The sequence below is a fragment of the Arvicanthis niloticus genome, chromosome 15, assembly GCF_011762505.2.
Source record: "Arvicanthis niloticus isolate mArvNil1 chromosome 15, mArvNil1.pat.X, whole genome shotgun sequence".
Taxonomy (NCBI): Eukaryota; Metazoa; Chordata; class Mammalia; order Rodentia; family Muridae; genus Arvicanthis; species Arvicanthis niloticus.
Genome location: NC_047672.1, coordinates 13,986,041 through 14,012,905, shown reverse-complemented (window position 1 = coordinate 14,012,905; position 26,865 = coordinate 13,986,041). Strand labels below are relative to the sequence as shown.

Below are 26,865 nucleotides of genomic sequence, written 5' to 3'. Positions count from 1 at the left end.
TCCTGGGTATCTAAAACAAGATGTTATCAGAGTATGCTCAGCTGTTGTAGGCTATTGTAATCAAGTCTCTTGTCAGGGTATATGGCTCAAGATGGCTGCAAGGATGACAGCCACCTTCTGTCGGCTCCCCACAGGTAGTAATGTTGTCAGCTTTATTCTGCCAGAGAAAGCGTATGCACGTGTGGTCCACACATGGCCTCCTTCCCTTCCACAGTGCTGGGCAATGCTCTAGCCCTGGGCAGTTGACACCACAGTCTATACTGGAGCTCATTCACACAGTGATGGTGTGATGTCTGTCTTTACTGTCCCTCTGTAAGCCAGCACACTTAGGTCAAGGACCCAATTCAGCCTCCAGTGCCTGTGTGTTTTATGACACTGGGACCAAGTCCAGGGTCTCATGAATGCTCTCCAAAAATTCCTACCAACAAGCAACATGCCAAGCCCCACGTAATCTTTGAAGTACTGTTTTATTATAACACAGCCCTACCTTCTTCTTTAAATATCATCTGTGGTTGTTTTCATATTGAACAACTGGACTAACGGCCAAGGCCTTGTGGCCTGCCAAGCCAGCAGCATCTACTATCCGCTTTTTATGGGTAAGCTTGGTGACCTCAGCAATGGGGTTTCCTGTTCCTTTTTAGACAGTGGAGAGATATTCTATTGTGGGTATGGATGGCAGGTCAACTTAGACACTTGCCCCACTGCTGGGCAGTTAAGTCATTAAATCCATTAGAAGTAAAACCTATGTTCTTACTGCTATTTTATTTTATTTTTTCAGAGGCAGGGCTTTGATTCCATTGTCATTACTAACTTGCCTAGGCTGGCCTTGAACTTGCAATCCTCCTGTCTCAGTCTCCCGAGTGTTAGGATTACAGGTCTGTGTCACTGGGACTGGCTCTCTCAGTATTTGGGAATGTAGACCTTTGTCTGCTGCCGAGATTAGTCCTCACAGCCTCCCAAAAGCCGCTCCTGCTGTCCGTAGCAATAAACAATAAACCAGGGTCACACCAGACAATAAACCACTGGCTGTCAGACAGGAGTGGACCCTCCAGTCTGCATCTGCTACTTAAGCTACAACAAAACCCCCAACCCACACAAGGCTCTGCCGGAGATTGTCAGGAGAGGCAAAGGCCCCATCTGGAAGATTCCCCGGATCCTTCTTCAACCTCTATTTCCTGGGCCTCTGTTTCTTCTCAGTTAAAACGGGGGAGAGAAAGTAAACAGCTATGACTGCTCACAGTCCTTTTACAGTTTTAAGTATATTTTAAACAACACCCTCTCAACTATTGATTGATATTGATTGATTGATTGATTGACAGGGTTTCACAGTGTAGCCAAGGCTAGAGTCAAACTATTACCAGCCTCCCTCAATGCTGGGATTATTAGTATGACTGCAAGTCACTCATGCCTAGCTCCAGAAAGTTATGTTAAGAGTCAAGACCAATCGGACTTTCCAAGTGTATTGGAACTGCTGATTCGAGGCCCAGGTACGTCAAATCCTACAGCAGGGCTGTCATCAACTAGCCTGCCCTGTGAAATCTGTCCATGCCAGCAAGCAGCCTCAGCTGCAAATGGAACAGGATAAGCCAGCACTGGGACCAGCTCTGAAAGTGTCCCCCTCTTCCTGCTGAGCCACCTGGCAAGAGCAAGGAGACAGCACAAGCTGTCATTTGTCCCAAAAGGCTAACCAGGCTCCCACTCCCCACCGCTCCCACCTCCTGCAGGCACAAACCTGAAAAACCGGGGCTGGTGCTCCACGCCATTCTCCTCTAAGACCCTCCGCCTCTCCCTCTGTAGCTTCTCGATCCTCTGCTTCTGTACCTCAGCTTCCTCTATGTTCCCTTCTTCTAGAAGCCTGGGGGTTGAGGGGAAAGAGGAACGAGGTATTCATTGAAAAAATAATAACCAGCCACTTCTGTGTACAAGACCAGATGTTTAAACCCCCTACACCCAGTCTCTCCTTCCCACCAGGATGAACCCCCTCTGAGCAGGTGATAGTTACAGGGTCCAAAATCTCTATCCAGAGGGAAATCCAAGAAACCCGTGTCTGTCTTGTTCCTCCCTCGTTTTCCCATCACAGGAGCCCCATGCTGTTCGTTTCTTGGGTACACACTTTTCAAATATAAATACATATTCTTATTCCTTCCTCCGTTCTAAGCGCACAATTGGTGGCAAAACAGCTTTGTTTTACTTTGCTTTTTACTTAGCAACATATCTTAGAGATCTGTGCACAGTAGCGCCTGGACATCTTCATTTTAAAAGCTGTATTCAGGTTTGTGGACGTATCTTAATTCTATGCTCTTCACAGAGACATTGGGCTGGTTCTACTATTTTTGGTGTTACACTTAATGTTGACTGTGAATGACTTTGGACAACCACCACTTACACATAGGAAAGTGTATCTATCTGTACAAGAAACTTCCAGACTTAGGATTGTTGCACAAAAGAGTGAATCTTTAATTGATATATTATAAAACTATACTTTATAGGGAGTTGAAGCAATTTATATACCCCTTTTACATTATATAATATTTTGCAATATATAATTTATGTTACAGCATGCTGTTACCAGCCATATCTAAGAAATGGTATTTTCATTTGATTTTGGGGCCATGTTTAAGAAATATTTGAGTTTCTTGTCTGTGAACTGTTTATTTCCCTAAGTCCACTTCCTCCCTATCCAGTGATGTCGTCCTGATTCCTAGACCAAATCCGAACTGTAAGGTTGTCAGTACAGACTCATGATGGTCATTATGTTGAAACTTGGTCATGCATTTGTACCAACCACGTCGTTAAGGCTTTCTTAAACAAAACTAGATTGTACACAGCCATCTTTCCCTTCATGTGGCCTTTAGATTTTGAGTCTCAATTTCAGAAGGTTCGGGGGGTGGGGGGGGATTAATCTGTTTTACAGAGTAGGAAACTGAGGCTGGGGAAAATGGAAAGCCTTGTCATAGACCACACAACTCATGAATAGCAAGCCCAGAATCAGAAGTCAGAGCCCAATGTACTAAAGGAAATTTAAATTGACGGTCAGGAGAGCTAGGTGTTTTCATTATTCCAAATAAACAGTGAATTCTTTATTACTACACGCAGTGAAAGTCTTCAAAATAGCTTCCACCGCTTCCTCTTCTCTGCTATTTCAATAGAAATAGGTCCCTACAGATGTGTGATGGCCCACACCACACAGGGGTGGAAGTACAGGCTGCAGTCCCTCTGAGACAGCTGTTTCAAGCCCACATTTTATCCTTGTGTTCCTGATGACAGTACCCGCCTCAGACTCCAGGTGGCCAGGCAGTTGTGGATACTACTGTTTGTAGATTGTTTTAAATGTCTCTGGAGAGAAAGGTCTTTGAAAAAAAAAAAAAAGCCTTACCTTTGATCTGGTCTAAACCGCGTGTCGGTGGGTGGTAATAGAGACCTTGACAAAGCATCCATTTCATTTAACTCCAGTGCAAACTGTGTGAAGCCATAATACTGTTCATAGCCTTTCGGCATGGGGTCTGAGAGAGAAATAAACCAAGCGGGTCTAATTTGCAATTCATTTATGTTAGTTTAATTCCATCAACTTTTTCATCTCAGACCAGCTATGTCTTATCTCTAACTCTAAACTGTTCCATTTCTATTAAAATATTCTGACTAACAAGCAGCTACTGAGCATTTCTCTGTAGACTTTCCTGTCGGGGTTTTCTATCGCAGGGACTCTCAGTCTCTTTGCCTTGGTCCTGTAGTGAATTTATTCAGTGCTGTGAAGCGTCTGTACTGTATGAACTATCACAGAATTTGTTATTCAAATACACACGCCAGGGGCCCACTGAGATGCCACTCAAGACAGATGAGCTGAGCTCAGAACCTACTTGGTAGAAAGAACTGACTTCTGTACAAAGTTGTTCCCTGACTTCCATATCTGTGCTGTCATGAATATCTGCACTCATAACACACACACACACACACACACACACACACACACACACACACACACACGCATGTGCACTTGCATACACACGTACCCACATGCAAGGAAGTTTTAAAAATCAAATAAATAAACCCAGTAGGCCTTTTCTTAACAAGCTAGGCTCCCGCTGCAGAAGTCCCAGGTTCATACAGCCAAACTCTCAGAACTCCTAGCAGCTGCAACCTCGCAGGCCCCAAGGGCGGTTATTCTTTTCTTTCCTCCTTACCTTTCTCTTCACCAAGTCTCAGCCCCTAAAATTCTCACATCCTAGGGTTAGAACATTAGATTCTAATTTGCCCTAACTTTGATCTCAGCTAAGAATCAGGATCAGGTATACACCAGGGAGATCCAATGCAGACTCAAGAACTTCCCTTACAGTCTCAACATTTGCTGATCACACTTCCACATATAAATGTCTTCGGTGAACTTTGCCACAGACCCACTTTTTGAAGCTTTCAAGGCCCACTGGCAGCCAATCGCATTCTGTGTGTCTCATCCTAAGCTTGAAGCGGGAACACAACTCCATGCTGTGCTTTCCAGCTGAGACCCCACCCACCAGAGGAAAGACAGCGGTTTCCTTTAACATGGGCCAGGGGAGCTGGAGGCCTACGTGGAGGCAAAGTCAAGGAAGAATGGTGAAGCTCTGACAGTGATCCATAAGAGGCTTTCCGCAAACGAGAGACTATCCCTGCAGCCTCTAAAGCTAGAAAGGCAGCTACTGGGACATCACTCCAGTTCCACAATAGCCTTTAGGATGGAGGAAGATGTGGCTGCAGTTCACTGAAAGGGACACCACTGACCCTACGGTCACATCTTTTCCTAATGGAACACACAGCTCAAGTTCAGGTGAGCTGAGCCTTCCCCGATGCCCACAGTTGCCATGGGGATGGGTTGGGACCCAGGCTGATGTGCCGTTAAGACACACTGGCTGGGAATCCTGGGAAGTGCATTATTCTTGAGCAAAGGGAGGTGTAGGATCAGAACCTCCTCCCATTCCTCCCTGCTTGACATACGGCCATGACGTGACATGATGCTGAGTTGTTAGAACCATATACACACAAGGGAGGAAACACGTGTTGTATGCTTTCTCATTGGTCTGTGTCTCTGATTCCAGCTGGCTGCAGAGGCAACAGCACAGGGCCATCACTCCTCAACTTATCATTCAACGCCCACCTCAACCCCCAACTTTTCTCTTCCCCCCTTAACGAGACAAACATCCATCCTAAAAGGCCTCATCTCAGGATAATGGTTTAAGAAAATGACTGAAGATGAAGGGTTGCTGGTATAGCCTGGGCTTCCACAGCTCCCTTGACACAGCTGCTCCAGGGGGAGTGTCCTTCTGGGATTACAAGGGAGACCAGGGAGGTTTTGAGGGTTAGAGCAACTGGAGGATCCTGCACGCTTTGGGAAGCCCAGGCCACTGTTTTTCTACAGACAGTTTGCTCTAGAATTACTTGCATTTTGCTGTCATTCTAACAAGGCGTTATGGGGCCATGTGTGAACCCCAAGAACCCATCAGGCCACCCTGGGATTGGCAGTGGCTCCCTTCTGAGGTCCTGAGAACCCAGAACAAACTGAGATGCTGTGGTAAGCACGAGAAGGACTTGACAAACCGGCCAGTAACTAACTGCATTCGAGCAGCTGGCAGCTAGAGACACAGAGCAGCGCTCACGCTGCTCCCCACCCTGAGGCAGCGACTCATCTGCTCTATGCTTGGGATCCAGTGGACACTCACTTGCTCTCCAGACACACGTGGAGGAGGAGGCGCCGCCACAGTAGATGCTCTCGTGCCATTTTCCAAACAGCCGGTGCACAGCCTTCCCACTGCGGTCGAATACCGTGCCTTCGATCTCGTGGGCATTAGTGCTCCAGTATTTTGCCTAGGATGCAGACGAGAGCTAATTAACATGTTTTACCTCACATTTATTTAGGTAAGAGCACTTAAAACAGTGGTTGGCAGTTTTCTATAGGTACACTGGTAATAGCCCTCTTGACTTTGCAGAGAGACTGTATCCTTTGATCAGTAATTTCCCTAGGCCTCACCCCTACCTCTGGTAACTATCACCCTACTTCCTGTTTCTAGGAGTCAACACTTTTACTTCCACTTACAGAGGAGGTCATGTGGTATTTTTACGGGCTTGGCTTATTTCACTTTGCACAGTATCTACTATACTCATTAGTGTATGCATTGCAAATGACGGGACTTCATTGTTTTTATGGCCAGGCAGTATTCCATTCTGCTTCTGCACCTTATCTACATGTTGATAGCCCTTGGGCGGATCCCTTTGCTCCGGTGAACATCGTTCAAACTCCAGAGTGCAGATGGCTCTTTGAGTCTTCATGTCCTTTGGCTGTCTTACTCAGGAGTGGGACTGCAGGGCCCTGAGAAGCTCAGTGTTTTGAGGACCTCCATTTTCCTTAGAGGCCACACTAACTCACATCTTGTCAGCAGTGTGCAGGGGCTCCCATCTTTTTAGTTGTCTCATCTTTTCTGTGCCAGCTATTTTAAGCAGCAATGAGGTGACGTCTCACAGTGGTTTATTTTGTATATCCTGAATGATTAGTGAGCAAAAGCCTCAAGCCCAGCTCACTGCCCTTTATCCAGCACCTACTCCAAAATGGGACCTGACCATACAGCTCTTACTGCCCTCCCTCCTGCCTTACTCTCCTGAGTCCCAAGGCTTGGTCTGACTGGGGTGCACGTCCACACACAGCTCTCCATTCATCCACCGCTTTCTTACAACCGAGTTCCACTTTGTGCTTTATACTTTAACACTTTATCTGATTACAAATATTTCCATTTTTGCATGTGGAAACCCAGTAGTCCCAACAGCATTTTTGAAGAAACCGCCCTTTCACACCACGTATTACTGGGATCCTTTTTGAAATTAATGAAGAATAAACATGCAGATTTATCTCTGAGCATTCTAGCTTGCTCCCACCACAGCCTAGCTAGGTTCTGGATTTAAACAAACCAAACCAACCAAACCAAACCAAACCAGAACGAAACTTCTGCTATCTAATGAAAATTTCTGTTAACTTCCTACTTGCAGTTTGTACTATGTGCTTTTTCTACTTTTGCTTCATGTAACACAGGAACACAAAACTCAGTTCTTAGACTCTGCCAAGTATATTTGCAAGTGCTATCTGGCTAGTGCATTAGCAGCTGCCCCAGGCATGTCACTGTGACTAATGCCTGGGGGCTTTCACTTCTGCAATTTAAAATGAACTCATAATTCTTTTTATGTGAAGAAAATAGTCATTTGCAGAGCAGTTAAAGACGTTGCTTAAAATTGCAGTTTGTACGTGCTATTTCCCCCATTCTAGATCTATTCCAGCGGCAGGGCCCTTGCACAAGCCACTTTCTCAGCATGTAACAATGGTGGTCTTTGGGGCAGCCTTGCTTGTGGCTTACTTTGCCTCAGTCCTGGCTCATCCCTCCAGGGACCATAGCGCAACTCAGCCTTGTTTACGCAGTACCACTTGGCAGCCAGCAGAGGGAGCACCAACTCCCTAGAGGAGATGCTTTGGAAATCAACTAAAACCTTCATGAACCGAAGGCATTTTTCCATAAATCAAAAGCCCCAGCACCATTTCCAGTGGAAACAGAAGCCATATTTGGAAAGCTGGAAAGCTGAGTGACATTTCCAGGTCGTTTTTTTGCTGGTTCAGTTTCTCTCTTTTCAAACTTTGGTAAAATGCAAAGAGAGGTGGGACACATCAGTGCCAGAGAGGTGAAAAGTTTTTTTTTTTTTTTTTTTTTTTTTTTTTTTTTTTTTTTTTTTTTTTTTTTTTTTTTTTTTGCTGGTTCGGTTTCTCCCTTTCCAGGCTTTAGTAAAATGCAAAGAGAGGTGGAACACATCAGGGCTAGGGCCGTGAAAGGGAAATTAGAAAGTGACTTCTCCAGCCATCTCAAGGTGGCAGGGAAGGAAGGAGCCCAGGTCTTTTCCAGTAAGGAAGTAGGGGTCAGATTTTTTTCCATTTATGATATTTATCAACAAATCAAATGTTGAAGACTGGATGGAAGGCCACAGAGGAGACGGCCATGTCCCCAAAGGTGCCTGGCATCTGTGGCCTAATTCTTTCAACAGCCAATGCTCATTTCCAAAAACTAAAAGCATATTTTCTGTAGAGCCAGGCATGATGGTGTATACATGTACAGAGTCTCAGGACTCAGAGTGGATGCAGGAGGACTGCTTTGAGTTTGAGGCAAGCCTGGACTCAAACCGTTAACTCATTCTTTCTTTGGTCCCAGAGTACACAGTCGATAAAGAAGTGAGCACACTCCTCTGAAGAGATATGGACAGCCATTCTTCCTGGGTTAGAGGAACACATTCTTGCCCCAAGTTGCCTTTGGCTTCTTTCTCAAAATCACTTAAGCAAAGCTCTTGGAGTATTTTTAAATTTGAAATTTTCTACAAAGTTATTTTGTTTCCTAAATACTGTCACTGCTAGTTTTATGCCTGTCTGCAACCTCATTTGACTTATAAATTATCACAAACCCCCCAACCAACCTCATAAATGTGCCCCGTGGGTTACAAATGGTGCAGAGGATTGGATGAAGTCAGACTCAGGATTTTGATCTTAGTTAGGTACAAACATCTTTGATAAGGGTTTTGTTCTCAAGCAACTTTATGTACAAGAGAGTTTTAAAAGCAAGAAGATTCTAGAAGGGAAAGAGGCAGGGCAAAAATCACGGAGGTTGGAGAGAGACCCTATATGTGTCCTTGCATCTGCGACCTTTCCCCTTATCTGTAAAGGTTCTGAGCCTCTGTGCTTCAAATCAAGTGGCAGTCAGGGCTGGAGGATGAACAGGACCAACCAGACTTTTACTGCAGGCAGGTAAAGAGATAATGAGTAAGCTAACCCCAGTGCTAACAAAAACCTTGAAGAAAATTTGATCATGAGAGTTGAAGGCAGAGCAAGGTGGTGACATCAGGACCTGAGGAGAGGAGGTAGGTGAGGGGGGAGGAAGTGAGGCAAGAGAGCCCAATGTGGTCAGTGGCTAAGGAGGCACAGTGGTGAGCCGGTAGCTGGGAGCTGCTGCTGGGAAGGAATGAGGGTGTGTGAGCCTAAGGGTGTGCACACGCACACAAGCGCCTCATGCATGTGAATGCACTGTGTATGTACATGCACTCCTGGTGAGAGTGCACAGAGCCTGTGGGCCATTGAAAGGATGCAGACTTCTACTTGAGGAGAGAGAAGTGAAGGATGTTGGGGATTGGTTTTAATGTTTTGCATTAATCAGGAATCTGTGTGTCCAAATGCTAAAGGTCCTTGTCCCCAATTGATTTTTGATTGATCAGTGAAGAGCCAATGGCCAATGGCTGGGTGGAGAGAGAGAGGCAGAACTTTTAGATGCACAGGCTAGGATCTGGAAGAGGGGAGAGGAGAATCACCAGGTTTCAGAGGGAGACAGATCAGATTTAGAGCTACAACAAGAAAATCATCAGAAATGTATGTGAGAAGGAATGCGGTCCAGTCCATGGAAGGGCTGCCCAAAATCACCTTAGCACAGACTAGGGGGCCACCCAGAAGGAATAGAGCAGCAAAGACAGATCACAGATTTACAGGGTATTGAGTCAGGAGTATTAGACGGAAATCCATGATAGCTGGGCAGAGGATTAGAACTGTCCAGCTTTTGAGCTACACAAGGCATTTCAAAAGTAAGCTAATATGTGTGTGTCTTTTATTCAAGGATCCAAAGAGTTCCCCGGGCGGGCGGCTGTAAGTGTGCGACCCACCTGGAGCACAAACCGCCATTTTACCACTACAGAGGGGAAAGCTATGTTACGGGACGGTTGGTCATGCCTTTTCCTGTGGTGAAGCTTACAAGCACAACTGTCCCTCACCTAAAGCCTAGACTGTTCTCTGACTCATAATTCTCCAGCCTCAACCACTCGAGTGCTGGAATTACACATACATGCCACCATGTCTGGCTTCATTTTAACTGTTCCTAAAAACATAGCTCAACAATATGAAGTGAATCTACAGTGTTGTACAACTTCTATTTCTAGAACCCTTTCACCTTCCCAAACGGAAACTCCAAACCCATGACACACAGACGTCCTATCCTTCCCTCCGCCCTTTCATGTATGGTTTATCCACTTAGCATAACGTCTTCATGTATCTGTGTCATGGTCGGAGGATATCTCATAAGAGTCTCCCAGGCTCTGCCCTGAGGGCAGATGGTAGGAGAGGCAGGCAGGGTCAATGTCAAGGTCAGGTGACAGAGTGGAAGGCAGTCCATGCCCTAGGCACCTGGCACTGCCTCAGCCCTCCAGCATCAGAGCGCACTCACTCAAGGTACCTTTATGAAGTTCACTTTGCAGTGGCAAGAGTCATCCTTCAGGTTCTTGATGACAATTTCACCATAGTGCTCGATCCACCGCTGTCCGCTTAAGATGTTGTGGATGCAGGAGGTCACTTTGTTCCACTCAAAGTGATCTCCAAAACTGAAAGAGAAGAGCGAGTCAAAGATGGCTCCCGGTAGAGGCAGCCACGGCTGCAGCAGCCATCTTAATTTATATACTGAGGCAGGAAATGAATCTGCAGACCCTGCATCAAATACATCTCAAAGTGACATGTGAGCTGAGGCTCCTGAGCCAGCTGCCATATTCCTGCCTCCTGAAGACACTGGTGGCCTCACTAGCAGCTGGTGGCCTCCTGGACTACCAGCCACCCCCTAGCACAGAGGAAGCATTGAGAGCCCTGTGTGAGGGGGAAGTTACTAGAAAGAACTAAGGCCAACCACCCACGCCTTACTAATTACGAATTATATACTTTCCATAAAAAAGAACTCAGGCATTGCTTAAGTAGCAACTGTGAAGACATAGTAAGCAATATTCTAAGGGCTTTATACATAACATCTAATTTTCCGACACGTCCTATGAGGCAGGTGAGGACATTAGTGGCAGACTGACCAACAGTCACAGGTCAAAGGTCACAGCAGCATGTGATTCCCAACAGCCTGGCCTAGGGACCTGGGGGCCTCTGAGGGAATTCTGACAGGGAGGCAGGACCACAATGATAAAGAAAATGGCCACCTCAGCTTAGAGAGCTGCTGTCTGAAGGAGGCATTTCCATCCAGTGAAAGAAATCACTAAAGTCTGAGCCTGCCAGGGGAGGCTACCAGAACCCACTGCCAGGTGGAGGAAAATGGTGGGCATCCTGCCCCTGATGTAGATTTCTGGCTTGAGACCTGACATTCCTGACACAGAGAAACTTACGCAGGCAGCGTCACGTGAGTTGTTCCAATTGGGACAATTTCCATGGATTTACCCCAGAATTTATTTTTCCATCTCACATCTGAAATGAAATATCAAATATCATATATTGAACAAGACAGCCAGATAGAGACTGGTCATTTTATAACTGTCTCAGTCAAATTAGTTCTAACGGAGATAATTGTTCGTGTGCTAGAAATGTCAAAACAGAACCAGGAAAGCAAAGCTGTAAGACAAAGTCCTTTTGAAAGAGGCAAGGCAGCATGAAAGTGGAGTGAAAACAAGTCGGGGTCACACAGACAGGCTATCCCAGTGTGCTGTAGCGTGGGATGGATCGTGGGCAGAAAGGAAGGCTGGTGTGTTTACAGAAGGCCTTGAACAAGCCTTGTCAGAAGGGGCCACGTAAACAGGGTTGATGATTTTCTATTCATCAGGTGTCAACTGTAATTTTGGAAACAAGATTTACATTTTTTAAAAAGGAAGCAACCTATTTGCTGCCTACCCTCTGCTAAAAAGCTGGGAACGTGGTAAATCCTGTAATAAGTGAGGCAATCCGAGAGAAGTTACAGGGAGAGAGGAAAAGCTCTGAGATCAAGCAATGAGGACAGAGCAATTCCTGAAGAAAACAAAACCTTCAGTGCTATGCAGGAGGAGGTCAAACGGATGAGCACATTACCTTGCCAGAAAACAAAGTTTCCAGATTCAGCGTGGCAGGCGGAGATAGGTGGGTGGTGGCTGACCTGATGGAGACAAGGGACGAAACACAGTTTGAGTATGTGGGGCTATGCCTGGAAAGCCTTCCCCTGAGCTGAGTGGTGAGCAAAGGAGCAGGGCTGTAGCTTGGACAAGTGTGTCCTCAAGAGGGCACTCCTGACACAGCCAGCTCCTCTTTACTCTGGTGGGAAGGAAGCTGTGAATGGAAGCTTCCTGGAAGCATGGCCCAACCCTCAAGAGATGAGGACACAGGCGCGATTTGAACAGTATAAAATAAAACCAGGGACGTTTGAGGACCGCACCCTCCCCAGCCAGCACTGTGTTTAACATGCTTTGAGAAGACCTGCAAGTCCTCTGACTAAGAGGTCAGAGTCACTGTTTAGAAGCAACTCTGCGCTACTTCTAAGTCACAAAACAACACCATGTCTCCCTAGGGCTCAGGAAACTGAATCATGAGTCCAGGTTCTAAAATCACTGATGAGGTCAATCCAAGATAGTTCTTTAAAAAAATATACATTTATTTATTCATTAACTTATTGGGCATGTGTGTGTACACGCACATACACACACTTACATACCATGGCTCATATGTGGAAGTGTGCGACCCATTTGTGGGGGCCAGTTCTCACCTTCCACTTTGTGGGTTCTAGGGATGGCACTCGAGGCGCTAAGGCTTGTCAGCCAGCACCCTTACCCTCTCAGCCTTGCATAATTCTTAAGAATAATGTCTCTGTCAAGCAGAGCTTGCCATGGCCATTGAAAAGAGTTCACCAGTCATTAAGGGGGAAATGTGTCGTAACTGTGAAGATGGCTCAGTCCATGAAGCGATTGCTGTGTAAGTGTGGGGATCTGAACATAGACCCAGAACCCACATCAGCCAGCTGGGCGTGCTGGCTGGTATATGTTATCCCAGTGCTAGGCAGAAACAGATGCTTGGGTCTCCACTGGTCAGCCAGTCAGTCCAGGCTACCAGCTTGATGGGTACCAGACCACTCTCTCAGGAAAACAACAAACCCATGGTAGATGGCAGCTGAGGAACAGCTCAACGTTTTCCTCTGTCTTCCACACATGCACCTGTCAATACACGAACACACACACACACACACAAGAACACATACATATGTGCAAACACACATGAACACTCAACACACTCACAAAAGAAAAATGTGTTTATATCTCATCAATATATAATGAAATATTGAGCAAGTAAGTACATCCTAGAAAAGATGATGCTCAAAAGGGACTGTCACTGGGGGCCCACCATTGCTTCATCCATCAATTAAAAGCTAAAAACAAAATGGAGGAGGGGAAGCTGTGTGCCCTTTCTTCTTTATCTCAGTAGTACTCAGGGCTGTGTGCTGGTGACACAGACCAGTACTCGTAAAAAACAGAACAAAACAAAAGCAGTCACACTGGCAGCACTCTTCCAGAAACTTCTCTGATTTCAATGGCTGTTAACAGAGATATTTTCTCTTTGGAGTATCTACCCAAGGTCTTTCTTACGAACAACATGGAAGCTGAAACCAGATGGGTCAAGTTTCCCAAACCACAGCTTTTGAAGGGTCACCAGAATAACAGAGAGTTGGTGGCTCAATGTTAAGCAGCTGAATTGTCCTCAGAAACATCACATTAATGGCTCAGTACCAAGCTCTACCGGGCATAAGAGGGTATGTAAGGAAACAGGGTGTCGGCATGGCAAGTCCACAGGCGCTCACATGCCCTGCTCAGGGCCCACCTGTGCTCAGAAACCTGCTTTGCAAACCAACCCGTATATGGGTCTATGGAGAGTGGCAGGGCTGAAGGATCCCAGGCAGCCTGCCACGGCCTTAACTGACAGACTGGGGAGCAGACAAAGACAAAAATAGCACCCACACCTTCAGATTACTCAATGAAATCCCAGCTATGGGAAGGAGGAGGCGGAACCCGCTGTTGCTTGATGTGTCTTAGTTCCCCACGTGCTGTCTGACACCACAAGGCCCCTGCTTTTCTCTGCAGGTTTGGAGAGGAATTTTGACTACCTCAGGGACCCAACTCCTGTAATCAAGACAGTCCTCCGCTTCAAAGGGCTCTATTGTCCTCCTTTCTCCCATGTGACAGCCCTCAAAATAGTCTAGTCAGCTTTTAAACCGCAGGATGGCACACAGTTAAATTAGAATAATTTAACTCCTCCAGCCCCGGGTCTCTACTCACCTGACATGTCTCACTATGGAGTCATGGAGTGCAGGAAGGAGTAATACAGCCGTCATTAGGAACTTGGTATGCTTACGAAAATCACCAAATATAAACTTCAAAGCACACTATGGTATAAAAACACCTCGTGCCTGCTCTGTAATAATTTTAAATCTTATAAAACAAGGAGAATCATGTGGTTCATATGGAAGGCCTTGGATACCTCTCTATATACGGAGAAGCACACTACCCATAGGGGCAGAAGGAGATCCTGTGATATACACATTTTACAAGACTATACATCTGATCTTTGAAAGCTATAATAGTCGATCAATAATAAAATGGTGTTTAGTCAACTGCCTTTAGATGAACTCAAAAGATGTTTTTGTGTTTTTCAACTTTTTAAACTTCTTTTACATTTGTTTGTGTATTGTGTGTTAGCATGTGGAGGTCAGTAGACAATTTGTAGAAGTAAGTGTGGTCATGTGGGTGTTAGGACTTGAACTCAGAACATCAGGTTTGGAGGCAGGCACCTTTACACCAAGTGATGTCTTCCTGGCCTGGGAGAGATGAGTAGTCTTCCTGCACCTTAGAAATGCTAAGGGCTTTATACACAGCAAGCCATCTAGTAAGGACTTGCATAAGAACTGGAGGAAGGTGTGTGTGAGTGTGTGTGTGTGTGTGTGTGTGTGTGTGTGTGTGTGTGTGTGCACGAGTGTGCAGAGCTGAGCTAAGGTATGCCCAGCATCCCATAAAAAGGAGACTCTGACTTAAACCCTTCTATGGCAGAAGGAAGACACATCTTCACATTGAATAATCTCCTTTGATATTAATTCTACTTCCCACATAACTTGCTAATGGGGAAATTCACCTGTCCCAGCAAATACATACAGCGATAGCATCCCAGTCCCAAGAGGCTCGGCTTTTCCTGGGTGCACTAAACTCAGCAGCCATTTAAGTGATGAGGCTAAAATCCAGACAGAGGCTATGGCTCCATCTCTATCGGGACAAGTGGTCATTATGACAGCAAAGCCAGCATAAGGCTGCCTGAGGACTTGTTCTCTGTCTCACCAGCAGCACTCAGCCTCCTGTGCTAGCAGGGGGATACAGCAGATCTTACCCTACCTCCTGGGCCTCCGTCACTCCCCTTAAACTATTCTTGACACTCTATATTTAAAGGTGTTTAAACGTTCTCTCTGAATGTAAGAGCAATGACCATGCATTTTTTCATGTGTGTGCATTACTGTCCCAGCATCCTTCCAGGGGCCATGCACTGCCACTCCCAGTGGAAGAGGACACAGCCGAGGCTCAAAGGGTTGAGGCTGCTTATGCAAGGCTGCGGGCCGAGCAAACGGGGCACAGCATCTGCTGCAGACAATGGCCGGCCATTTTTCCTTTGTGCCTTGGGATCCAGTTCATACACACTATACATGGGCACCTGCCCTTGGACCATGGTCCTTCTCTCCAAGTGCCAGAGCAGATGTGCTGGGAGACCCCATGACTAGTGCCACCCCTGCAGGGCTCCATGGCTGTCACTCCCCTTTCCACAATGCATGTCCCTCTCCCCTCACAGCTCTTCCTCCTGCCCTGACTGTCAGCTGGAGTTTGGGGCTATTTTGGGCCTTCATTTTTTTTGTTCACAAGAGTGCATATAATACCATGGTAACCGAATCATGTTTTCATTTATTCTCATTCCATTTTGAGTTCAGTATTTAAATAACCCAGCTGAATTTGAATCAGACAGATTACTGGATCTCTAAACTACTGATTTAGCTCCCAATTCCTCATTTTTGGCAATATTTATCTTATTTTCACCTGGGAAGCCACTGCCTATACACTTCGGGGTGTTTGTATATTCATTTTTCTCTGACTTCCAGGGAACACAATTGTTTTAGGTTTTGGTTTTTGCATTGTTCTTTTTGAGATAGGGTCTCGTGAGACAGCCTAAGCTGCTCTAGGAGCCAAAACTGAACTCGAACTTTCAACTCTCCTACCTGAAGCATGACTGCTCTCAGCCCACACCACATTAAGACAAGCGGCATAGGCTTCAGGTTCTTGGAGGTTGGGTGTGGAGCTTTGAACTTATAATCCCTTTACTCAAGAGGATGAGGCAATAAGAGCGCGTGTTTGAGACCAGACTGCATATGCAGTGAAATCATCTCAAAGAAAAAGAGAGACAAAGGGTGGGCGGCAGAAAAGAAAAGCCAAGCTTACCACACCCGCCTGTCTCTCCCAGTCCTATAATGCAAATCCATTGACAAAAATAACCAGAAGGCAAAGAATGTTTTAGCAAACCCCCACTCCCTCATTATCCTCAGTTTTCTAGGAGTTGAGAGAGAAATATATCAAAGCAATGGTGACTAGTCTCCTGGAAAAGGAGAAAGGTGGTTTTCATCTTTGTAAAGGTACCGATTTCTATTTTAGCTGAAGGAAGGTTCCACATGAGCAAACACATGGGTTATTCATTCCCCAGTACATGCGAGCCCTCACACAGCAATGAGAACAGGGATCTCACAGAGCAGCCACACTTCATAGACCAGACCCTTCTCTATCCCCACAGATCACTAACGGTCGCTGTCAGCCCCCCTTCCCCTTTTAAAAGAGGAAACTGAAGCACAAACAGGCTAAGTAACTTGACCTGAGCTCTACAGCCTTTAGAAAGAGAGCTGCACTTCTAATGTGAGCTGCGCAGCTCCTGAACCTTCATGCCAACTTTCTCGGAAGGATCTAACGGACCCCAGGCAACAGAAGGACAACATGCCCATCCATTAGCTGAGGACAGGGACTCTGTCTCCACAGCCTCCCATTCCACTGCAGGGTCTGGGTATCTACAATAGTACCCATAGGCACACAGTAAAAATTAAAAAAAAAAAAAAAAAAGGACATAGCTAAATAATAAATACACACTTGAGTCATTCCTCTTAAATAAAACTCTAGACCACTGCACCAATATGGCCACGCCCACTCTAAGGGAATAATAGCCAGGCTCAATAATGGTGGTGCTAACTGTTCCGACACACTTTCAACCTCTAAGTTGCACTCTGGTCAGAGGCTCTGTGGCTTGGCACATTTTTCTGCCAACGATCTGAAGGAGAACAACAAATGCTGTTGCAACTACAGCCGTTGCTGCTGCTGCATGTAACACGGCAGGTGCTCAGTCACTGAGGCCTGTGTGCCGTGGGTGGTAGCTGGGCTTCCATGGAGAGAAAGTGGATCCCGGGTTTACGTTGCCAAGCCTGTAATTATCTCAGTCCTTTTGAAGCCAGTGAAAGGGGGAAACTAAATATTTCAGAAGCACATTTAATAGCAGGCAAAGCAATGCTCTCAACAAACACAAAGGGCACACATTACCTGCTCAGCAAAAAACTGGAAACCCTTGTCCTGTCGGATGCATTCGTAAGTTTCTCCAAGGACCGGGTTAAATGGCTTGCTGCCTGCTCGGAAGTAGCTGGATGCGTATGCAGAGATGGCAAAGGCTGCCACGTACACCTGTGGACAGAAAAAAGGAAGGGACTGGCTTATTTCCGTGTCACCAAAAAAAAAAAAAAAAAAATCTGTCATAAAGAAATAAAGCCTCTATTTCAGAAAGACAAGGATTGGCCTTTGATTTAAAGGCAACTCAAGCGACTTAGGTTTACAATTGTAGGTGTAAATAATGTTCATTTGGGCTCAGAGGCAAGCCAACCAGTTTAAACTGCCTGCTTATTTTGGTGACTGGAATCTGGAAGCCAAGATCTGATTGAGGAGACAAAATTCATCCAACAGCAGGTCAACACTAAAGCCCCTACATGCAGCCAGGCAGGATGGGCAGACCCAATGTCGGGGTGTCGGGACAGATGGTGAGAGTACAGGGAAGTCAAAGGATCCCCTAAATTCAGAAATACAATACGCTCAGCTAGTCACCAATTGATATAGCAGAAACTCAGAAACTTAACATTCACACGGACCAAAGGAACTGTGAGAGAGAGTCACTGTTATACCCTGAGAAGCAACAGACCAGAGACAGTTTGAAGTTCTGCCTTTCTGTGAGGAAAACTGACAGGTGAAAGAGGAAGAGCAAGGGAGAAGAAGAGGGAAGAGAAGGACGAGAGGGGAGGAGGGTATGAGAGGAGGACGGGGAAGAAGTAGGAGGGAGAAGGGAAGAAAGAGGGACAGCTGGAGAATGGGAGGGGAGGGGAGGGAGGAAGAAGAAAGAGAGGGAAGACAGAAGGAAGAGGGGAGAGAAGGAGGGAAAGGGAGGAGGAAGCGTAAACTATACGTGCAGGTGGGATTAGCAGAACCCTTTCCTGACCATCACCATGAGGATTCCAGCATGTTCTTTGGCTCTTCTTTCAGAGCATCAAAGGAAACATCCTTTTGTCTGTATTCTGTTTTCCCCTCAAAGTTATATGAACATGGGAAAAGAGATTTATTTTCAATACCAAATAGTGGCAGGTCTCAAGATTCTTCTCTGAAAGAAGAATCTTACCACCACCTTCCAGTGCTGAGGGTTATCACTCCGCCAGTCTTTACATAGGTTCTAGGGATCAAAGTCAGGCCCTTGTGCTTATGCCGCAAACACATTACTGACTAAGCAGTCTCTGCTTCTCTCTCTGTCTCCTTAGCTTTTGACACACCGAACGGTAAGCTCATTTTCTCTATGGAATGCCAAACCCCTTGAGTCTCCTTTAAAGTGTAAGATACAGGGCTGGAGAGGCGGCTCGTTGTTTAAGAGCACTGCCGCTCCTCCAGAAGACCGGAGCACTAGTCCCAGCACCCGCATGCTGGCTCACAACTTCTTTAACTCCAGTCCAGGGGGATCCAACACCCTCTTCTGCCTTCTGAGGGCTCCTACACACATGTGATGCACATAAACTCACCCAAGCACACACATGCAAATATGTTACAACAAACCAGAGTTAGCGTTATCCATGATACTGGAAGTGAGGAGAGGAAGGCAGAACAAAATCTTCCCTTTGGTGAGAATGTGGTGACTCACAGTAGAAAAGGGAACATCTGGGCTGTGGCTTCGGCTCCTTGGTTGTACTCAGGACATTTGGTCTTGCTTGAAACTTTCTTATTCCCTTTTTGTTTTTTTTTTTGAGACAAGATCTCATATTATAGGTCATGTTGGCCTGGAAATGCATCAATCCTCCTGCCTCAGCTTCCCTAGCGTTGAGATTACAGGTGTGATTATACCATGCTCAGCTCAAACTTTTGTCCAAGGTCGAGAACAGGAATCATTTGGCCCCAAACTTGCACCAATCCTCCTGCCTCAGCTTCCCCAGTGTAGAATTCCAGGCTGGAAGCACCATGCATTCCCACAAATATCTGTTCACGGTCAAGTGCAGGGATCAATTGCTGAACATCTTAAGGGTTCTAAACTGCCACACACTTAAGAATATTTTCATGTTCAAAGCGAATCATTTTCTTTGAACCAAGCTGCCATAAATGTGGACTTTTACCATTTGCTTTAGAAGCTTCCTGTCTCCTGTCTTCAGCAGACACTCTCTGGGGAATTTAACAAAAAAGGGCAAAATCACAACTTGTGGTTTTTGACACTTAACGCTCATTAGTATCAAGAGAGAAAATCTCTTTGATGAGAAGATCCCAGAGATCAAGCCAAATGACCACAGGATGTCTCTTTTAGCAAGATCTGAGGGTCCCTTTTTCATTTCCAAATCATGGCAGCTAAGCAGCTCTATGAGGGTCAGAACTGTGGGCTGTGTGGCTCTGAGGGGGTCTGCATCTTCTGTTGTAGGAAGCGTGGGGCATTGTTGCCTAGTTCTGTGAAGCCCCACCCACAGTGGGGGAGTTTCCTCTCCAATTTAGCCAGTCAGCAAATAGCAAGTGAGAACTCTGCATGGGGGAGTGGGGGACTGAGGCAGGGAAGGGGCCTGTGGGAAGCTGAAGCCCCAGCTCACTACACTGATCATCAGATCACATATGCAGAAGCTGGAAGAACAGTTTCCAGAATAAAATTTTCAGGAGTTTCACAAAAAAGTTGTTTATTTAAATAACTCTATAAGTGTGTGTGGGAAGGGGGGAGAGGTAGGGAGGGAGAGAGAGAGAGAGAGAGAGAGAGAGAGAGAGAGAGAGAGAGAGAGAGGAATTTGTCTGGTATAATGGTGTAAAATGTTCTTCTGTGAATGATAGTTTCCAAAAGCGTAGGAACAAATGGGACAATTCCAGAAATAAACAAAAACATTCTCAAGGGAAATTTACTCGGGATGAGAGAAACAACTCAAGAGATTAAACTCTGAGGGTTGTAAAAATAAACACAGCTTAAAGCCATGTTTTCCAGCCAGGCCTATCAGGACCGTCAGATGGAAGCTTCCAGAGAAAGAGCAAGCACAAGAAGAGCAGAAACAACCGCCCCCAGGCACCAGCTGCAGGAGCCCCTTGCTTCCCCAAGACAGTTTCTGACGCGGTGGCTGCTCACAGGCAGGCAGGGGTGGGTTGCATAGTTTCTGAGAAATGGCCATGATTTCTAAGGAGCAATGAAAACGAGGACTAGGCTCTAAGCCTCTGGGCTTTAGAATGGCTCAGGAGACTCGTGTGGGAGGTGGGGGCCTCACCATCCTCTCCAGGGGACTGGGAATGCGCGCAGCCTTGTCCAGAAGCTCGCTGTATTCCAGTTCCTCGCAGAGCCGCTGCAGTGTGTTCAGCGGCTCGTTCAGCTCCACCGGCATGGCCACCTTGGACAGGTCCTTCCCAATGTTGTTTCGCAGGATGCTCCACACGCTAACGCTACTGGTGTTGGGACCCGGCGCTGGCAGGCTGGTCCTCCTTTTGGACCTGGTTTCCTCGCCACTTTCGAGAACAGGCCCTGAAAGGACGGGAAATCTGATTGACTCCGGGGAGTTTTTGTTTTTATTTCACCATTTAAAGTCACCCAAGAATATGGTTTTCCCTAGCAAGTACGGTCAGAACCCAGTTACCCGGTATATGAAGGAAAGCTAGAAACTGACACAAGAATTCTGAACGATTAAAATGGCAAAGCTCAGGACTAGGGTGCAGCTCCGTAGTAGCGCCTGTGGCTAAATAAATCAAACTATTCCTGGGGAGACCTTTAAGCTCCCACTCAAAAGCTAGCTCTCCACAGCTTTCATATTCAGGATAGGAATGGAAATAGGGTTTCTATGCCAATAGGAAGTTAGATTGGTATAAACTCATCAAATTCTAAAAAATCAACTCCGTGTGTTTACCGCTTTGTTTGAGATGTGGTCTTATTCTGTAGCCCAGGCTAGCCTTAGACTCACAATCATCTGTTTTCACATTTCCAGTACTGGGATAGCTGTGCACTACCTACTGGCTAAACTGTATTTATTCTAAAAATATGAGAAAAGAATAGTTTCCATCTATTATTCTACCAACCCAGATAGTATCCACTTATATTTGGGACTATCGGTAAGTTAGTGTATTCATCATTGGTAAGTTAGTATTACTCATACTGTATGGGCCTTTTTGTGTTTTGCTTATTCAGCTGTCTGAAATGCATATTAGTTTTTTAAATTCTTCAATAGTATCATTTTTAGTAACTATAAAAATAATTCCATGTTATAGACATGTACATAAAATGTATCAAATCACTCCCTACTGTTGGGACATTAAGTTTTTCTCAGTGTTCAGCTATGATGCAAAAATAATAAATAAATAAATAAATAAATGCAAAGAAAACCCAAACATAACCAAGAATAGTGAACATCACAAATTGCCCGGTCCTTCAATTATTTTATCAGTACATGCAGGTGAGGACTGCCATAAGAGGCTCTAATGCATTTACACTCTTGGTTCATGTGATTCAAATGCTATTTAAAAGGCAACTGAGTAGAGAGTAGATGTGTAATAACCCCCACCCCCCAGCTCATGTGTTGAAGACCTAATTCCCCAGCTATGGATTCAGTTATGGAGACCTGGTTGGATCAGGAGATTGATGGTTTGACCCAGGACTTCTGCTTTATAGTGAGTGGACAATAGGCGGGGTTGGAGAGAGCAGTCCCTGGGCCAGCTCCTTCCTCCTGCCTCTGCTTCTGGGCTCCTTGAGGTGAGCATCCCTGCTCCATTACATCATCTCATCACTACTCTGCCTCTCCACAGACCACAACAATGGGGCCAATGACCAAAGACCAACACCTCTGAACTCACGAGTCAAAGGAAACCCTCCTTCCTCTAAGCTTTTCACCTCAGGAGATTGTCACAGTGACACGACCCCCGACTAGCACTGGTGTACAGCATTTCCCACAAGACAAGGGCAGCTGTGAGCAATCATCTCCTGAACCCTTCCCAAGCTGGTCATTATTTGTTTACTGTCCTCTACCATGGTACTTTCAGACAGGGCATTTTTATATACCCCAGGCTAGACTTGAACTTGTGGCTCTCCTGCCTCAGCCTGCCAAGTGCAGGGATTCCAAGTGTGTGCCTCCATACCCAGCACCACTGTTTGTTTTAAATGATGTCAAATTGCTAGGAGGACACTATCATCTCCTGATTAACTGACACTGGAGAACTTTCTGGTGAGGTCTAGAATGCTTTCCTGGGCATTTCTTTCCTTCCTTTTGTTTTTATGTCTGCTTTTACAATTTCATCCTGACTTGGCATTTACTTGGCATAAACCTGGTCCATGGAGGTTTTGGTGAATGAAGTGCTTATGTTTACGTGCATAAAACTGCCCACCTCTTTGCCTCAAGGTCTGACAGCTCTTTCCTGTTCTGTGTCTCTTCAAACGGCATCTTTTCGATGTACTGATGAATGGATAACGCACCGATTTCTGGTGTGTGCTCATTTATTGAACATAAACACTCATCCACGCACTGCACAGGCAATCCTCTGAACAAGGAGGCAGCCTTGATGAACTGAAAAGCCCGAAACTGGGGCCATGCTGTGTAGTCGCTCAGCAAGTTAAGCATTCAATTAAGTGCCACATTTACTTTAATTGGTTAAATGAGCAAAAATCTGACACAGGTGCACAGTTGAAAATGACGGCATCTTTAGAAACAACCTTGCAGGCAAGCCTCAGATTTTCTTTGATTGACTGGCCTAACATTTCAAAGCCGCTTGGCTTCTGCTCACCCACCCACACTTTGCTTTCACTGTGCAGTGGGTCACCTCAGCCTCTGACACGTGGTCCTCTTCTGAGCTTTTAGGATACTTCTTGAAGAAAACAATGTCGTTATGCCCATTTTTCAGGTGAAGACAGAAGTGAGGCACAGAGGAGGAAACCAGCAAAGACTAGAGATAGGCCCGGTACTCAGAAACTCCCTTCAGGCCACATTCTCATCGACTTCTGGGGCCTTCAGCACAGGAACTGGTCCTGTCACATGACCTGTGCTATTTTGGGAAAGAGACTGATAGGAAGCATCCTGACCATGAAGTGCCCCGGTGCACTCTGGGGGATTCTAGTGTAATAACTGAAGAGCGCCTGGTTCTGTTTTTTTCATTTTCATTTCTCCCCTGATACAGAGTCTCATCTGTCAAGCAGGCAGGACTTGAACTCTCTATGCAATCAAGAATGCCCCTGAATTTCAGATCTTCCTGGTTCTACCTCCCTAATCCTGTGGTTACAGGCAAACTAAATCATGTCTGACTTTATGCAGTGCTGGGGATAGAACCCAGAACCTCATGCATCCTAAGTAAGCACTCTACCAAGTGAGCTACACCCACAGACAGAATGTGTGTTCGTTCTTCTTCCCCCAGTAGGCAAACTGAGTTGTAGGACACAAATCAAGGTTATTTCTGCAGGCATCTTTTCAAGATGTCTAGAAACCCCGTCACCATCAGAGACTGTCTGCAGAGAACTGAGGACATCTGATTCCAGTGTTCAAGTTCAGGATGAAGAAAGGTCTTCCCAGTATGTGCTGTGTTCGAGCCAAGCAGCTACGGACTAAGCTAGAGAAGTGGCCTGACAGCCCAGCTCTGCTCATCTTGGCTGCTGGTAATGCACCATTGCCATTGTTAATGCTGGAACGACCAACCCTCTTTCTGGTTTTGCTTCTGCATCCCCTTTACTCTGCCTCTGGGAGATGGGGGAGGGGCCTCAGCATCTGCCATCCTCCTAGGTAGCTGGAGCACCATTTCAGTGCTCAATGCACTCTGTGCTCACGGAGGGTGCAATTGAGTGGGTGACAGCTCTTCATTTCCTTTCTCACTCTGTTTTGTTTTCATAGCAAATAACTTGAATTCATATCCTTGACCTTTTACTTCAAACTCATGGGGTTTCAGGTTTTCCTATCAAGGGACGAATTTCTACAAAGCAGTCTCTTCCTTTCAACATGTAATGCTGAAAGGAGGGTTTGCAGATGCCTGGAAATTACCCACCTGCTGCTTAATCCCCAAAGCAATGGCCCTGTAGGTTTAGATAATCCATCAGCATAGTTCACAAACATTAGCTGAGCTGAGACACTAAAATAAAGGCACCTGGGTACAGTCCCTGTCCTCTGTGTAGGAATGAAAATGGGTGGTGGATGGTGGTTTCAGTATTGGATGTGGCACACCAGAAACTAACACTGAGATGGTCTGATATTGAGGGACCTGTGCAGAGGACTGTATGCCCAGTGAACGGTCTGATATTGAGGGACCTGTGCAGAGGACTGTGTGCCCAGTGAACTATGAGCATCTCTCTAACTCGACTCTACTCTGCTTCCTGGAGTCATATGTTGCCTAGGACTAGCCAGACACTCCAGGGACCCCATGGCTTAGACTACCACTATGATATACCTTTCTTTAAAAACTGCATTCATTTACTTATGTAGCATTCATGTGCTACAATGTGGTGTGTGTGTGTGTGTGTGTGTGTGTGTGTGTGTGTAGAGGACAACATATGGGTGTCAGTCCTTTCCTACTGTGAGGACTCCAGGGATCAGACTCAGACTGTTGGGCTTGGTGGCAAGTACCTTTACCCACTGAACCATCTTGAGAGTCTCTGAAGTAGATTTCTTGATCATTTTCCTTCTTAGGATTAAGCAATGACTGGAGAAGATGTAGGAGTGTATTATTTTGAATAATCCAAAGCTAAATATTACTTAGATTTTTTTAGTTACATATGCCCTATCACATTCTTAAATTATAACAACAGACAAAACAGAATATCCTATATTGAACTTGCAGAGAAAATGCTCAACTGTGCAAGGAGATCATTGTTTTATATACATATGCATGCACACACACACGCACACACATACACACACACACGCACACACATACACACACACACATGTCAGGCATGGCACTTATCTCAGCACTGGGAAGGCACAGAGAGGTGGATCCCTAGGGGTCCTGGGCCAGAAACAGTAGTCTAAGTGACTAGCTCAAGTGTCAGCATGAAATCCTGTATTGAAAACTTATAAATATGAATGACACTCAGGATTGACCCCTGGCTTACATACACGCAGGTGTGAAATCATGTATGTGTATACACACACACACACACACACACACACACACACACACACACAAAGTTGCAGGCTTCCAAAGATCCTGTAATGTAACACTTACCCAAGGTCTGCCTTTCATTGTCTAAATCATTACTGAGGTTGTCTAAGGACAGATTATCACTTATGTCACTGACATATGAATCATCATCAGAGATCTGTGGGAGACAAGAGATAGCACACATGAAAGACAAAGCAGACAAGAGAGCAGCCTTTCTAAAAACCCTGCTCTAAATGACCAAGCACACCCTGCCTCTCATTACAAATCCACAGTGATAATTTGGGGTTCTATTTTTTATAGAACATCCCCCCCAAAATCTGCCTAGGTAATGCTGGAAGGAAGGAAGGAAGGAGGGGAGGAAGGGAGGAAGGAAGGAAGGAAGGAAGGAAGGAAGGAAGGAAGGAAGGAAGGAAGGAAGAAAATGCTAAGGCTGAGGATTCAGGTTGGGTGCTTGCCTAGGAGGGATGGGATGGAGAGGACAAAGGTTCGATCCCCAGCACAGAAATAAAGGAAGAAAGAGACAGAAGGAAGGAGGGAGGAGAGGGGGGAGGAGGAAATCCTTCGATATTCTTGATTCTCACAAGAAAAACAAACAGACAAAAACTCCCAAGGCTACTGCTGTCGTCATAAAAATTCTTATCTCAAAGCATTCCCAGAACATGCTAAGACTTCAGTAAATGGGGGACAGCTAGTCTTTGAACTCACTGTGAAAACATACTCTTCCATGGGAATTAATACATAAACAAAATCATATTTTATTATAAATCATTATATATATATATATATATATATATATATATATATATATTTATTAATGGTTAACAATTGCTAACTGTGGGGCTTGCCTATTCCAGAAAGTAAGGTATTTTATACATCCCTTTAAACATTTATAAGTATAAAGTAATATAACAGACACTTCAGACAGTAACAGTATAAAATGTGTAATATAAATTAGAATGATTATACCACCTCTCTTGCTCTTGCCTTCCGTTCCTGCTCTCTCCTCATTCCCTTGGCCGGTCTCTACTTCTCTATTCTCTCTCTCTCTCTCTCTCTCTCTCTCTCTCTCTCTCTCTGTCTCTCTCTCTGTCTCTCTCTCCTTATCTCTGTTTCTATCTCTGTCTCTTTGTGTCTGTCTCTATCTCTCTCTGTCTCTTTCCTCCTCTCTGTCTCTCTATTCTCTCTTTTTCTCCTCCTCTCTTTTTTCTCTTTCTCCTCCTCTTTTTTGTCTCTGTCTCTCTCTCTCTCTCTCTCTCTCTCTCTCTCTCTCTCTCTCAGTCTTCTACCCTCTTAACTCCCCTCCCCATGCCCTGAATAAACTCTATTCTATACTAAAGTAAATAAATAAATAAATAAATAACCCACACAGAATATAAACAGGTCTAAGTGTAG

General features: G+C 45.5%; 1 protein-coding gene across 7 annotated transcripts in view; it reads right to left on the bottom strand.

The window, feature by feature from the left end:
- The window catches only part of Osbpl3 (oxysterol binding protein like 3), a 172,530-nt gene that overhangs the window by 5,317 nt on the left and 140,348 nt on the right, over positions 1-26,865 (bottom strand). For all 7 annotated transcript variants that reach the window (XM_076913345.1, XM_034519571.2, XM_076913343.1 and 4 more), the window contains 9 exons: positions 25,537-25,630; positions 20,622-20,872; positions 17,416-17,553; positions 11,858-11,921; positions 11,185-11,263; positions 10,266-10,410; positions 5,691-5,835; positions 3,377-3,503; positions 1,733-1,855 (listed from right to left, as the gene is read on the bottom strand). In XM_076913345.1, coding sequence (XP_076769460.1) covers positions 1,733-1,855; positions 3,377-3,503; positions 5,691-5,835; positions 10,266-10,410; positions 11,185-11,263; positions 11,858-11,921; positions 17,416-17,553; positions 20,622-20,872; positions 25,537-25,630 — 1,166 coding nt within the window. The remainder of the gene's footprint in view (positions 1-1,732; positions 1,856-3,376; positions 3,504-5,690; positions 5,836-10,265; positions 10,411-11,184; positions 11,264-11,857; positions 11,922-17,415; positions 17,554-20,621; positions 20,873-25,536; positions 25,631-26,865) is intronic.